A 13,333-nucleotide genomic window follows, 5' to 3' on the forward strand; every position below is an offset into this window, starting at 1 on the left:
CTGCAGGGGTGAATTTCACAGTTAAGTTGCCACCTCCTGAACAAGTTTATTGCTTCCTGTTTTCCTCTGGATCTGATCCTCAGAGAGCCTGAGCACTGAGCTGGCTCCTGCTGCTTTTGACAAGAGAACAGCAGTAGCTGGGGCAGGCTGCCCCCGGGGCCAGCAGGAGGCCAGGATGCTCAGCACTCCATGGAGCACCCTTGGTGTGTGCTTGTGTGCCTGGAGCCCAGGGACACCGGGGGCTGAGGCAAAGAAGACATTGGAGCACAAGTGACATTATCTCAATATAATTTCTAAAACTCTATTGATCGAACAGATAAAATACCTCTGATCTATTTTTTGTTATTTTTGTTACAAAATATTAGCCATTTGGACTCTTTTGCTAGGTGTGACCACACCACTTTTCCCAAAGGAAGCTTTTGTTGGTGATATTTACAGCAGGAGACAGGTACAGACAGACAGGTGCTTTCAAGAGCCTACGCATAGGTAACACTTCTGTTGTTAGATTTTAAAAAGACACATTCAGATGGGGTTGTGACTAGTGTTGAAGAGCTGGGTGACTTCAAAGCTGCTGTCCCAGGCGTGGCTGCGAACGAGAGGGCAGGACAAGGACAGCTCTAGCTCACAAAACACTGCCAGCAGTCCCTGGAGCCTACACTAGCACAGTGAGGCAGCTGGTGGAGTGGGAGACGGGGGGAGTTTGCTCAGCAACTTGCATTTCAAAGCAGAGGCTCTGCCAAGCAGCAGCATCCTTGGTTTAGGGCTCAGATTGGTTTTGGAAACCTCAGAAATATGTGCACATAGTTGCAGGTTGAGCCTTCTGAGAAACAGGTAACAAAACTCAAAGCCTTTTGGCTTGGAGGCCCTCAAATGCATCCAAATCTGGTGGTACCTTTCAATATGAGTGTTGATGAAATTTGAGTTGTGGACCATACCCTCACCTTTCATCTACAGAAGGAGAGATAATGTGAACAGTGGGATGCTTTGAAAGCCTTGCGAAAGCACTGAGTGTTGCTAACCCAGCAGCCAAGACTATGGCATTAAAAATTACTGTGGCAGCAGAAAACCACTGCATTAAACCCAAATTGTTTGCAAGGCTCAACTCTCCTGTCACATTTTCCCATCCCTTTGCTGCTGGTGCAAACAGATTCATTTCACTGGGCCTGCACCAGCGTGAGCAAGCATCAGGATGGAGTCTGATGTAACCCAGCTCAGTCTCTCCTGCTGTCCAGCAAAGACTTCTCATTTGGCCACTGACTACCCAACACTCACTGCAGAACACTTTTCACAAGGTTTCTGTTCTCTCTCTCCCCCCCACTCCTTTTTAATAGGACATGAATTTGGCAGCAAAAAGACACTGGTTCATTTGGGTTGAGCTAATCTCTGCAGCAGCTCCCTGCCTGACTCCTCCACCTGAAAGATTGTGCTAGGTTCATGATCAGAATCCCTGCTGTCAAGAGCTGGTGATTTGTCTTTGGGCTGGTCCCTCCAGGTGGGCTGTGGTGCACGTTTTGTCCTTCATTGGGCTGTCACTGAGGTGTCCCTGTCAGTCTGTGTGTCTGTGTGCAAGGGTGGCTGCTCACAGCTGCAGGGCTACACCGAGTCTGTGTGTCTGGCTGGCATGTGGGAGGACTGCAGGAGCAGACAAAACAATAGATCAGACGAGGTGCAGATATGTTTTAAAGTGCTTGTCATCCTTTGAACCAACCTTCAAAGAAAAAAAACAAAACAAATCTGTATTTTGGAGTGAAGTCCGAAGGGCTCAGCTCCACGGTGGAATTTTGACCAACCTGTTCCATGAGAACCTGGAACAGAGCAGTTTTGTGCCTCTCCAGCCAAACCCAACAGAAGATGTGGTAGCCAGCAGGCCAGAAGACAGCAAGAGTTATCTACACTTGCTTCTCTGTCCAAAGCTCAAGGCCAGCAGCAGCCTTTGCAAGGTCAGGGAAACAGAACCAGCTTGCCCTGAGAGAACACTTTGCCTCAGGTACCTCAGCACTTCAGTTCACTCACTTCTACCCTGCATCCAGCATGGAGAAGGGAGTCTCAAGCAGTTTCCTTATTTCCTCTTTAGATCCTTGTAGCTCTCCCAATCAATTATTAAAGCAGCAAACATCTTGTGTAGGAACTTCGTAGGCATTGTTATAAATTTTTTATCTAAAAAAATTATTTCCTCAAGTATCTTAAGGTTTTTTGCTGTTGTCACTTTGTGTTAAATGTCAAGTAAAATCTAATTTATTTATTTTAACACACACACAGAGCTTCATTGGCACACTGCACTCTGGAAAAAAACCTGAACTAGTACTGCCATTCCTCTCAGACAGTGAAATAACTACCGGGAAGGGGGGACAGTGCCACTGCCTCCTGCACACCCATTCCACTGCAGCAGTGAGCAAAAACAGCAGCAGCCACACACTGCATGACCAGAAATGGCAGATGGCACACATGCTTTCTTGGGAAGTACGGGCAGCTCAGATGAGGCTCTGGCTGCTGTGAGGCAGCAGGCTGTCACCCTGGAGGGAGTCAGCAGCAGCCCAGGCCAGCTGTGCCTCACAGCTGGCTGGGGATGAGGGGCTGAGCCCTGGCCAGGGGTGAGGGCCTCTCCCAGCACCCAGTTCAGGATGCAGAGCATCCCAACTGCCCTGGGGGGCTGGCTAGGAGAAACTTCTCTGCTCTGGAGGGACACTGGGCTTCTAGTCAGGGTTTTCTTACAATCTTTTCTGTCATCTGCTTCTGCAGTCTTCCCTAGGGCTCTGCTTGTGTGCTCCCAGTTGGTACATTTGCTATTGCAGATAGAAGTGCAGCCTGGTGCCCAGCTGAGCAAACAGGTCAGAGCTCTTGGCACAGCTGGGTCCATGGGTCATGCTCAGACTGAGGGGGCCTGGCAGTGAGCAGGCTCCTGCCCTGCAGGGCTGGCTAAGTGCAGGAGATCTGTCACTCCAGCCCCTGTCTGTTTCCCTAACTCCAGCTGGGCTTCTGCCCAGGTCAGATGTGTGAGCCCTCTCCCTGAACATTCCAGCACAGCCAGGAAGCATCCAGGGAGCCAAGCCCGTCCCTGGTGCACTGCCAGTGGCTTCTCTCACTGGCAATGGCCCCAGAGATCAGCACACTGGCACAATCCCGAAGGAAATTGCTGTGTGGCTGTTACCCCACAAGGTTAAAAAAGTTTTCTGCATCTGTCTTTGCTGTCCCTCTTGTCCTGACATTTTGCACATCCCCACCACTGGCAACAACTCTTGCCATTCCTCACCCTACCATTGCATCATCAGCAGCCAGTGCTCATGTCTCAGCCTTGCATGGGGAGGAAGAGCGTTTCTGTCTTTCCCTCATAACATAAAATAAAAATAAAGGCCCTAAAAGGCATTCTGTCCTATTTTAGAATCCTAAAGTTGATCTTCTTAAACCTCGAAGGGAGATAGAATGAGTGACTGAGACCAAAGCCTTTAAGCTAATTAATACCTTCCCCTCCCTGCTGCACAGATTTTTTTTTCCTAAAAATACATCCACAGCCCATTTTAAAAGCTGTCTTCCTTCACATCAATGTCCCCAATAAAGCAGAGGAGCTGAGCTATCATCTCTATCTCAGGATCTGCCCCTCCTCTCACTTTGAAGCTGGGATAGAGAGGGAGAGAGAAGAGGCCTTGGAGTCTGGTATCCGAGCAGCTTTCCTAGAGGAAGGGCTGATGGAGGTTAGAATATAGGGGTAAGAGATAACAGGCAAGAGATACAGATGGGACCTCACATGAGTGGTCTCCAAAAAATCCCTTCCCTCTAACACGGGTGGAAGAGCCCAAGTGAATGGAACACCCACCCCAAAGGGTGAACAGAACACAGCTTTGCTTTCAGAGTACAAAAATGGAGGTGGGCAGGAAACACAAAACCAGGCAGAAGAAGGAAAGCAGAGGTGGGTCTGTTTTAGAGAAGACAATCTCCTGTGTGTGTGGCGGGGTGTGTGTGTTGAGGTGGGAGGGCACCTCTCGGTGCTGTCTCTTTGGAAAAGCACACGTCCATTCATTCCAGGAAGATCCCTGGACTGCAGCCCTCCCTCCTGCCCCCTCAGAACTGCTTGGTGTTTCCTTAGTAAGCATGCTCATACATATGCTACCATACAGGTGTATTTACACGTGGTGAGGTCTGCTAGGTCTCAGCAGAGGTCTCTGGTACAATGCTCCAACATAACAACAGAAAAAGTTTTGGTGTTCAGTGAGGCCATCTCTGTGTACTTATACTGCAGCTCAGGACAGTCTCTCCTCCTCTCAAGCTCTCTTCCGGTCGTGCACTCCTTCCTTTGGAGCCGGTTGCTGCAAGGAGATAAAACCTGGAGAGTGATGAGGAGGAAGCGTGGCAAGTGGTGCAAGTTCTCACTCCAGCTTAGCAGGTGGCAGTGATGGTGGCAGGGAGAACTCCACCCCCAGGAATGCCCCAAGGTATGGCACAGGCGAGTCCATTTCTCTGTGAGGCTGGCGAAATTTCAGGGTGGGTGCGAACCTGTGGCCAGGTAAATGCAGGGCAGGGAAGGAAGCTGAGGAGTAGGAAACGGAAGACACGGTGCCTAGAAAGCAGCAGGTCATCAAGCCTCTGAGGAACAGGGCAGCAAAGTGCTACATGGGGACCACACGAGCACAGAGGCCAGCTGGGCTGGCAGGGTGTGAGGATGTGTGAGCATGTAGGCTGGCAGTTTCTACAGATGGCTCCTCACAAATAGCATCATCTTGAGGGGACACGGGGTAAGAGTTAGGTCAGTTGGCTTTTTTTTTTTCTTTTGTTCTCATTTTACTAAAAAATAAATCACAAACTAGATCTCTGTAGGCAGAAAGGGTCCCTGGGAGGTGCTGGGGAAGGGGAGCCAGGAAGTCTGTGCTGTTTGGTGCTGGTGCTATGGCTACACGAGGCTGCGTGAGCCACTGGAATACCTGCGCCTCTGAAGCAGCGAGCTGGGGGGGCAGTACTGGTGGGGGTGGTTGTAGGGAGGGGGTGGGGGTGGCAGGGGGGGCTGATGGACCAGCTTCATGGGGGTCCCAGGGAGCCCACTGCCCACACCGCGCCACGGCGTGGAGGTGCACGAGTCGGAGGTGACGTAGCGCGTCAGAGTCTGGTTGAGGGCCGGCTCCATCCGAGCGAGGCACGGCTTGTCCAGGACAATGACTTTGACAATCTGCTGGCACTGTACAAGTGTCCCCGCCGAGGCGGGGTGCGAGGGCACCAGTGCTGTCTCCAGCTGCTCCCGTGGCATGTTAAGACGCATGCTGGGCTGCATTCCACTCTCGGGCCCCAGGGCGGAGTTGTGCTGGTACGTTTGAAGCCTGTTGTGAATTGACACCTAGTTTAGAAACAGCCAAAGAAGCATTAAATGTTACAAGACTTTTCCCATCCGCTGCTACTGGCTGCCCTGAACCCCCGCCACCGGACGGTCTCACATGCATTCAACCCTCCCTCCCCCAGAAATCCACAATAGGTACAACCCTGGCTGCACAGTCCCCCTCAACAGCCCCAATGTCCCCATCCAGCCTAAGTGTCCCTGTCCTTTCCATCAGGTCAAAGGCAGCAGAGCCGGCGTTCCCAATGCAGTGCAGCTTTGATTAGCAAACAGCACAGGGAACGCATATCGATTCCAAGAGTGGAAGTGTCTGTGAATTCTCATGGAAATGAACAGACCTCGAGGCCATGACTTTGCCCCCAGCAGCGAAAAGGAGAGGGGCACCAGGCCACAAGGTTTCAGATAATCGAGGCTGTACGTTTCAGCAATGACAGCAGCTGAGTCTGAGATAGAGAGCGACAGAGAAACTCAAGCCTTTCCCAGCTCCCTGCCTTTCTAAGTAGGAAGGTGCACCACCTGACTGGCTAATCTGTTTACAAAGGGAAAAGCAGAAACCTGACATAGTCTAGCAAAAGGCAGCTCCCTCTGCTCCATTTGATGGTTTGCCAGTGAAAGGAAATGATTTTCAAAAGAAAAAAAGAAAAAAAAATGCCCATCTAGCTCATACAATGATAAAAGAAATTCATGATGAAATGGCAGCAGATTAGATAATCTCAGAGAAATGGAAATGCTCCTCTGCTCCTCTGCTGGCAGAGTAATACTTGGTCAGCTGAAAGCAGGTAGGGAAGCAGGAGGTCATCAGGGTTTCCACATCGAGGTGCTGATAATGGAATCAAATAAGGGAGCTCACTGACACCAGTCTGAAAAGGATGAGCTGGCCTGGATGGGAGGTCCCTCACAGGAGAAGTGCAGCAGGGAAATAGGGCTTCCCAAATGATGGATGAGGTTCTAGTTCCTCCTGGCAAGGACATGGGCTGATGGAGACCCCAAAGCAGAGCTAAGTTGCTGGCTTAAAACAGAATGTCAGTCAAGTGACAAGCCCTGGGTGGGAAACAAGTGCTCTCAGGTTGGTGTGGCACCTCCAGCCAGGCAGGGGTGCAGGTGGGACAGTGGGGCTGCCCTGAAGCTCTGGCAGAGGCAGCAGCTGCACCAGCAAGTGGGAAGGAGAAGCTGTGAAGTGACCAAGATCCCCACCATGCTGGAACAAGGATGAGCTGTCTGTCCCTATCCAGACATGGAGGTTGCTCAGACTCACAACACAGCAGGACACAATATTGTGTCAATATTTATTCAGGTGTTGGAACATCCCACAGGAAAAACTGGTTGCTGGGCCATGAAGTGCCAAGGACATTAGGATACATGGAAGCTGTTCTACACAGGGAGACACTTCTCCCAACAGGAATAGGAAACTGGCTGGCAGAGGCACCTTTCCCAGGAAGAAAAAGGTGTCTGCAGAGAAATATGGTGCTCTCCAGGGAAAAGAAGCAGCACCTACTCCCCACAGAGAAGCTGAATTCTTTAAGTCAATATATGTTGACAAGAGGGGAAAGAACTACCTTGGAAAAGGAAAGGTTCAGGACGATGGAGATATTTCAGACAGAGAGAGAGTAGGAAGGAGTTGATAAGATTTTCAGTGTGAAGATTGCATTTTCCTGTTTCCTCACAGGCAGTGAGAGTATGGGTATATGTGAAGAAACAGGCAACCCACTGGATGCCAGACATTCCTGCAAAGATAGATGTACACAGGACAGCCAAGCTCCCTGCCTAGGAAGGTGAAGCTCTAAGGAAGGTCTGGTGTACAAAGGCCATGCTTAATCCCCTTCAGGGGGATGGAGAGACAGAGCTGCAGAGATAGTGCAGGAAAGCTGGGCTGTGGGGAATTTGCATGTGATGCTGCATGGAGTTAGCATGTCAGGGAAGTCCTTAGGGGGGTTTTCAGTCTCCCCAGAAGCAGTGGGGTGGGTTAGTCTACAGCGTTTGGGAGCTTGGTCCATGAAGGATGTTACAGTTATAGAAACGGATTGAAAATGCTTTGAAGTTTAGTTTGGATTTGAAAGTTGTATTACCCGTCCTAGCAGTAACTTTTAATTGTATCTCTGGAAATTGGTAAAATTGTCAGTCTGGCTGGGGAGGCATTGATTAAAACCTGAGAAAAGAAACAACAGAGAATGTGAGAAGGGCTGAAGTGAGAGAGAATTACTTACCTCAGCTGCTCTGCACTCTACTTACCTCCACTGTACTGTCCGAGACCTTCTCCCCCAAATCCTTCTTGCCTTTGAAATAAAACAAAATATCTCACTCGTGAGATCTGCCCCTCTAGTCAAGAGCTGGCCCTCATACTGTGGGTTGAAGAGTTAAAGGGAGAGGTGCAAGGCCAATCCAGAGCCTCTTGCTTAGTGGGATAAGTTTTATCAGTTCAGGGAAGAAAATTGGGCCAGGTTCTTCAGAAGTTTCCCATGCTCAATCAGTAACAGTTCTTTACCAGGTATTACAGCTACAGACTGGGTAATGAGACTTCGGGGGTTTTTCTAGGGTATTTGAAGAATGTATATGCTCTCATAATTCCACTACTTGGCCAAGGCTAAAGGACATAAAAGTTCTCACAGGAAAAGTGAGAACATGTTTGCAAAGGCAGCACTTCTGGACCAAAAAAAAGTTGGGTGCTGGTGCCCTCTTACCTGTTGGAGAGCCTTGCTTAGACTGCAGCTCCATCTGGGCTCCATTGGTCCTTAAGGAGAGAGTCTTTGTGCCTTGCTGTTTCTCCAGTTCCCCTGCAAAACACACATATGGAAATAAATGAGAGAGGGATGGAGGGAAGGTCACCACCATATTGAAGGGACAAAATGGCAAGTCAACAAGGAGAATTAATGCAAGGAAATCACAAGTGAGTGTCAAGGAGGGAGAGAAGAACAGCCAAGAAAAAACAGAAACTGGAGAGGACATGATATATGAAGAAACTTATATATCTCTATAGGACCTTCTACAAATGACATTCATCTACACAGGATTGGCTAGCACTGCACAGATGGGGACCACTGCAGCTGAGCTACTCTGGCTCATCAGTCTGTACATGGAAAAGCCATCAAAGGCTACATGGGCATCTTGGCTGTGTAAGGCCACGGAGTGACCTTACCCTCAGGACAGTGACTGCCTGCCCTCAGGACAATTCTGTTAAAGGTACAGATCTACCCCAGATATTTACGGGTCATATTTGCATAGTCAAAGGAGTATGGGACAGAAAAGAATCTTCTGGGTGTGACAGTCTAAGCTTCCCTATTCCAGGCTGCTGTACCACACTCCCTGTCTCATGAGCATTTTAAGGAGTTAAGTCCTTCCATTTCTCCTGCTGGCCAGAGGTCACAGAGTGCTTTTTCATCCTGTCAGTGAACCCAGGAACAGTCTGTGCAGACTTGTGCTGCTCAGCCCCTTTGCCCCTGTTCCTGAAGAACACTTCCTTTCCCCTTTTTGCCTTGTAGTCCCATGCAGTGTGATGGCATTGGAGTGGGATTTGTATGAGAGACCCTTACATTCAATTCGTATCTGTTCCAGTTCTGTCACTTCTGCTATTGACTCTTTCAGGTCTTCCACAAACTTCTGCATTTCCTCAGCACCCAGAGCACAGAAGTGTAGTACCTGTTTTTTCTCTGAGCCTGAAACTGGAGTCACCAGTGTAATGCCATGGGGGTAATCTGAAAAAAGATGTGCCAACAAAATAAAGAGGTGTTAGGCATTCTTGATGGAGTAGTTGGTTGTTTTGGTACATCTGAAGGACAGAGAGTTTTCAATGGAATTGCACACCCAGAGTTTGTCACACTGCCAACTGTGGGGACCTGCAGCACTGCAGCCCTCCAAGAGAACAGAAGGACCAAGCTGCAGCAGCAAGACAAGTGCCATCAGCACCACAGTGCTGCCAAAACCAGAGAACCCTAGCTCTTAGTAACCTGGGCACAGAGGTAAGTCTGTAAAGCCCTTCTCAATCTGTGGAAGGGTAAACAGTGTTTATCAGCCAACAACACTTTTTCTCCTGTGGGAGATGCAGCAGGAGAGGTTGTCTCTGGGGTCAGAGCCACTGCATCCACAGTGGCAGGACTTGTCCCCAGTCTCTCCTGAGAACACAGGAGGGGTGTTGGCACAGTGTGGATGGGGAGCTCATTGCACTCTGCAGAGAGAATGGTAAAGACGTGTATTTGAGGTCTCTGCTTAGTGCTCCTCACAGGCAAAACACACAGAAATGTAAATAAGGGGTCATGCCCAGAGAGTGAAAATAAACAGCATAAAGCCTTATGCTTTAAAGATCAGGTTTGTGTGCAGGGAGATGATGACTGGAGATTCAGCCAACAGAATCAGGAGAACACAAGAATACAGAGAACTTGCCACACTTCTGACTAGACTTCCTCTATCATTTGCTCAATGGCTGGTGGTTTCAATCCCTTTCCTCCTTTCCTTTCACATTCCTCTAAATTTAATTTCTGTCTTCCCCTGTCACTTTTCCTCCAATGCTCCTACATCTGCCTGCCTTCCATGGGCAGCTTTTCTTTATCAGTCTTTCCCAAACAAGCAAGGCTTAACCTGTTATTTTCAGCCAGCCCCCTGCTCCCCCCGTTTGCATACCAAGCTCTTTTCCCACCCTGTCTCTCTCATCTGTTCAGATCACAAGATCTTTGTGACATTTGTTTTACTGTCTCTGCAGGGGATACACAACAGGGCACCTTTGCCAGAAGATTTGGGCACTCCCAGGATGGTCATACCAGCCCTGAAAGCTGATGCCAGCTGTGATGGTGCCTCCTGGGATGCTCAGGTATGAATGGCCCTTTAGCTCACAGGGATGTGGGAGCCTCTGCCTGCTGCAGGGTAGGGTGTTGGGAGAGTGACTCATGCTGCCAGTAGAGTAGAGGAGAGATAGGAAAAACTTAGTATAGCCACAGTGCTGCTACATTTTACCTTCCTTGCAGCATGTTCTCAAAAATGGAGAGCATTGTGATCCCAGGGGATTGTGCCCCTGATCCCAGGGGCATCAGCCCTGCTAGCCTGGAGTGCTGTGCTGCCCCTGTGCCTGTGCCAGCAGGAATCCTGCCTGTTTCTGGAGCTCCTGCATGGCACAACCAGCCCCAGTCATGACACATCATGGCTCCATTCCCAGACCATCAAGGTCAGGCTGACTAGGGCTGGCCTCCTGCCATGCTTTGGTGGGTACTGTTCCAAGGGCTCTGCCTCTGCCTTGGGAAGCTCTCAGCACAGCATGGCACAGTGCAGGGAGGTGGCAGCAGCACCTCTGCCTCTGCCAGCATCAAAGGCAGCAGTGGGGCTGTGACTTTGGGCATGAGGGGAGAGGGTCTTAAGCTGGCAGCAGCAGTTTTGTAAATAAGATTCTGCACCAACAACTGGCTTCTGGGAGCTCAGTGGGATGGATATGGGGATTGTTTCCCACAGTCTTCACCACTGGTGTTGTCCCTGCCACCATAACAGGCCAGATCCTTCCACGAGGCCCTTCTGCAGATGCTTAGACCTAGGAGAGGTACCAGGAGCTTCTTCTCATCACAGTGTACCCAAAGAGTGATCTCCTTGGCACAAGCCTCAGTTTTCTCTTCTCCACTTTTAACTCTGACAGAATCTCTCTCCTGATGCAAACTCACACAGTCCCCTCCCTCCTTCTCCTTTTCCCTGCCAAACCCCACCAGGAAACCCAGGAGCAGTGGACTTACACTCATTCTCAAAGAGATGGAACTGCATCCCTAGCAGGCCGACTGACTTGCAGAATGTGTATGTTGAGGAGCTTTTCTTCTTGGGGCAGAGCTTGAGGATCTGTTGGGGGGAGAGAAGCATCATTGGTGCTGGGGAACAGTGAGGCAGGAACGATGCAAACTGCTCAGGGCAAAAAAGCTCTGGTAAGTGTACATGGGAGCAGTGTTTGCTGAATGACTGGATCTTGGCAGGAGAGCTGCCTGGAATGCTGCACTTGTAACAGCAATTCTGGAATCCTGCAGGCATCGCCCTGGGCCCACTCAGCTCTCTCCCAGAGGTGCTTGATCACCACATTTTGACTTTGAAAGGGGAATTCTCTTCACCAAGGAACAGATCAAAAGGCAAAGGGAAGTCTGTCATGAATACCTTAGAGCTGGGAACAAGAATGTATGAGAATGTTGTGCTGCCCTTATACCTCAGCACTTATGGACCTTGTGCCTCCAGTTCTTATGGATCTGGTTTATCCCATGGAGCAGAGGGATAGCAGGGAGCAGATCCTCTCCCCAGGTTCAGAACTGTGCAAATGGCTGCAGAGGAAAAGCTGGGTAAAACTCTTATCCTCTCCTTCTACAAAAGGGTTTGGGTTTAGCCTTGCATCTGCTGCCACCACAGTTTTATTTCACCATTAAATTCAGCAAGCTTCCATTTTGTTTGGCCTCCTTCCAGTCTCAATGTAGCTCTGCTCTCCTGTACCTGCATAATACCATTGCTGGGGCAGGACACTTTCAAAAATACCCTGCACATCCTGGGGTCTGAGAAGTACCCTCTAGTCTGCTACAGCCTTTTCTGTGTTAGAAGGCAGTGATTTTAACGTGTCTGGCAGGAAAGATTTAAAGGGCACGAGAGGGCTCTGTGTACTGTAGTAGAAATAGACAAAGAAATGAACCTCCCTTTCATGAAATGAACCTCCCTGCTGGCAAAGGCATGAGAGAGAGCAATAACATTGCTTGGATGGCTGTGGGATGTGACAGTTTTGGGTTTTTTTTTACTGAAGTTCTAGATTTAGTAGGTTTTTAACAGTGAAGGGTCCAGAGCTGTGTCTTACAATGTTGCTGAACTGGGAGCTGCCCTCAGAACAGAGGCAAAATGGATTTTGTGGGCTGGTTTCAGACTTCCTTACAGAAACCAGGGCAGGTTTTATTACTACAGTGCCTAATTGCCAAGGCACACTCACCACCAGCAGGTCATTGAAGAGGAAGACTTCCCTTTGGTGAGCTGCCTGCTTCTGCACCTTGTTGACGTCGGTCACCTCGAAGAGGCGGCTGCAGCACACCAGCCGGCGGTGGGGCACCGACAGCACCTGCAGGGAGCACACGGGCCAGGCAGGGGCTCAAGGAGGGGCCACTGGGGGTGTCCCCCACCCTGAGGCTGCACAGCCCTGCCCAGTGACATAATTCCACCCACTCTGCCCAGACAAATCACCTCCCACCGCCGCTCCTTGCCATCAATTCTCCTGTTGGTGCAGTAACAGAGAAAGTCTTTCTGATCTGGGTCAATCAGAGGGCAGACTAAATGCAACCTTCTCACTCACACATCCTATCTCTGGCTTCCAATCCTTGGGTCACTGCTCATCCTCTCTCACCCCACAGGTTTCCTGGGCTTTGAGAAGTCATTCTGCTTTATTTTGGATAACAGTATGTATGTTCTTCCACTACAGACTGATAACTGCCAAAGAAGATGTCTGTACTTTGGGCATCTCTTAACCCCAGCAATTTTAAGGGAACTCATTAGAGGCAGACAGATAAAATTGTTTTCTATCACTATCTCTATCACACCCTTAAAAGGCCTGAAAGTTTGAAACACTGCAGAGCTATCAGCTGAGCCAGCCAGGACCTGCAGTAAAATTCATGGGCAAACAATTACAGCACTAGATACTGTAAACTCTGGCCAAGGAGATCCCTCAAAATTAGGAAAGAACGAGATAGCAAGAAATAAAGAGTTTGGAAAAAAAGGAGTAGAGACAAAAAAGAGGGAGTAGAGACAAAAAAAAAATGTAGAGACAAGCAAGGGGAGTATTACATAAGAGAAGAAAGGCATAGAGGAAAAACACAGAAAAGAGGGCAGGGAGAGGGGTGGGGGACAGAGGGTTCTGGCTGCTCACCGTTTTCATCCCAACTATGGACTTCTCCACTTTGGTGACATAAGTGACATGGTCCTCATTAGATTTTAGCTCTTTCTGCTGGATCCTCTCATAGATCCCCACCACCAGCTCCCGAGGGATGTCAGCACCGTCGTCCACCCCTGCCAAGCACAGAAAATGTTGGGCAGGCCACC

General features: G+C 49.5%; 1 protein-coding gene across 1 annotated transcript in view; it reads right to left on the minus strand.

Moving 5' to 3' along the window:
* Positions 1 to 7,388: 7,388 nt before the first annotated feature.
* Positions 7,389 to 13,333, minus strand: part of IQSEC3 (IQ motif and Sec7 domain ArfGEF 3) — a 30,639-nt gene continuing 24,694 nt past the window's right edge. The window contains exons 6-12 of the mRNA XM_058805584.1: positions 13,161 to 13,300; positions 12,234 to 12,359; positions 11,020 to 11,119; positions 8,845 to 9,006; positions 7,982 to 8,088; positions 7,547 to 7,582; positions 7,389 to 7,463 (exon numbers count right to left, since the gene is read on the minus strand). Coding sequence (XP_058661567.1) covers positions 7,389 to 7,463; positions 7,547 to 7,582; positions 7,982 to 8,088; positions 8,845 to 9,006; positions 11,020 to 11,119; positions 12,234 to 12,359; positions 13,161 to 13,300 — 746 coding nt within the window. The remainder of the gene's footprint in view (positions 7,464 to 7,546; positions 7,583 to 7,981; positions 8,089 to 8,844; positions 9,007 to 11,019; positions 11,120 to 12,233; positions 12,360 to 13,160; positions 13,301 to 13,333) is intronic.

Source organism: Ammospiza caudacuta, chromosome 5 (genome assembly GCF_027887145.1).
Source record: "Ammospiza caudacuta isolate bAmmCau1 chromosome 5, bAmmCau1.pri, whole genome shotgun sequence".
Classification (NCBI taxonomy): Eukaryota; Metazoa; Chordata; class Aves; order Passeriformes; family Passerellidae; genus Ammospiza; species Ammospiza caudacuta.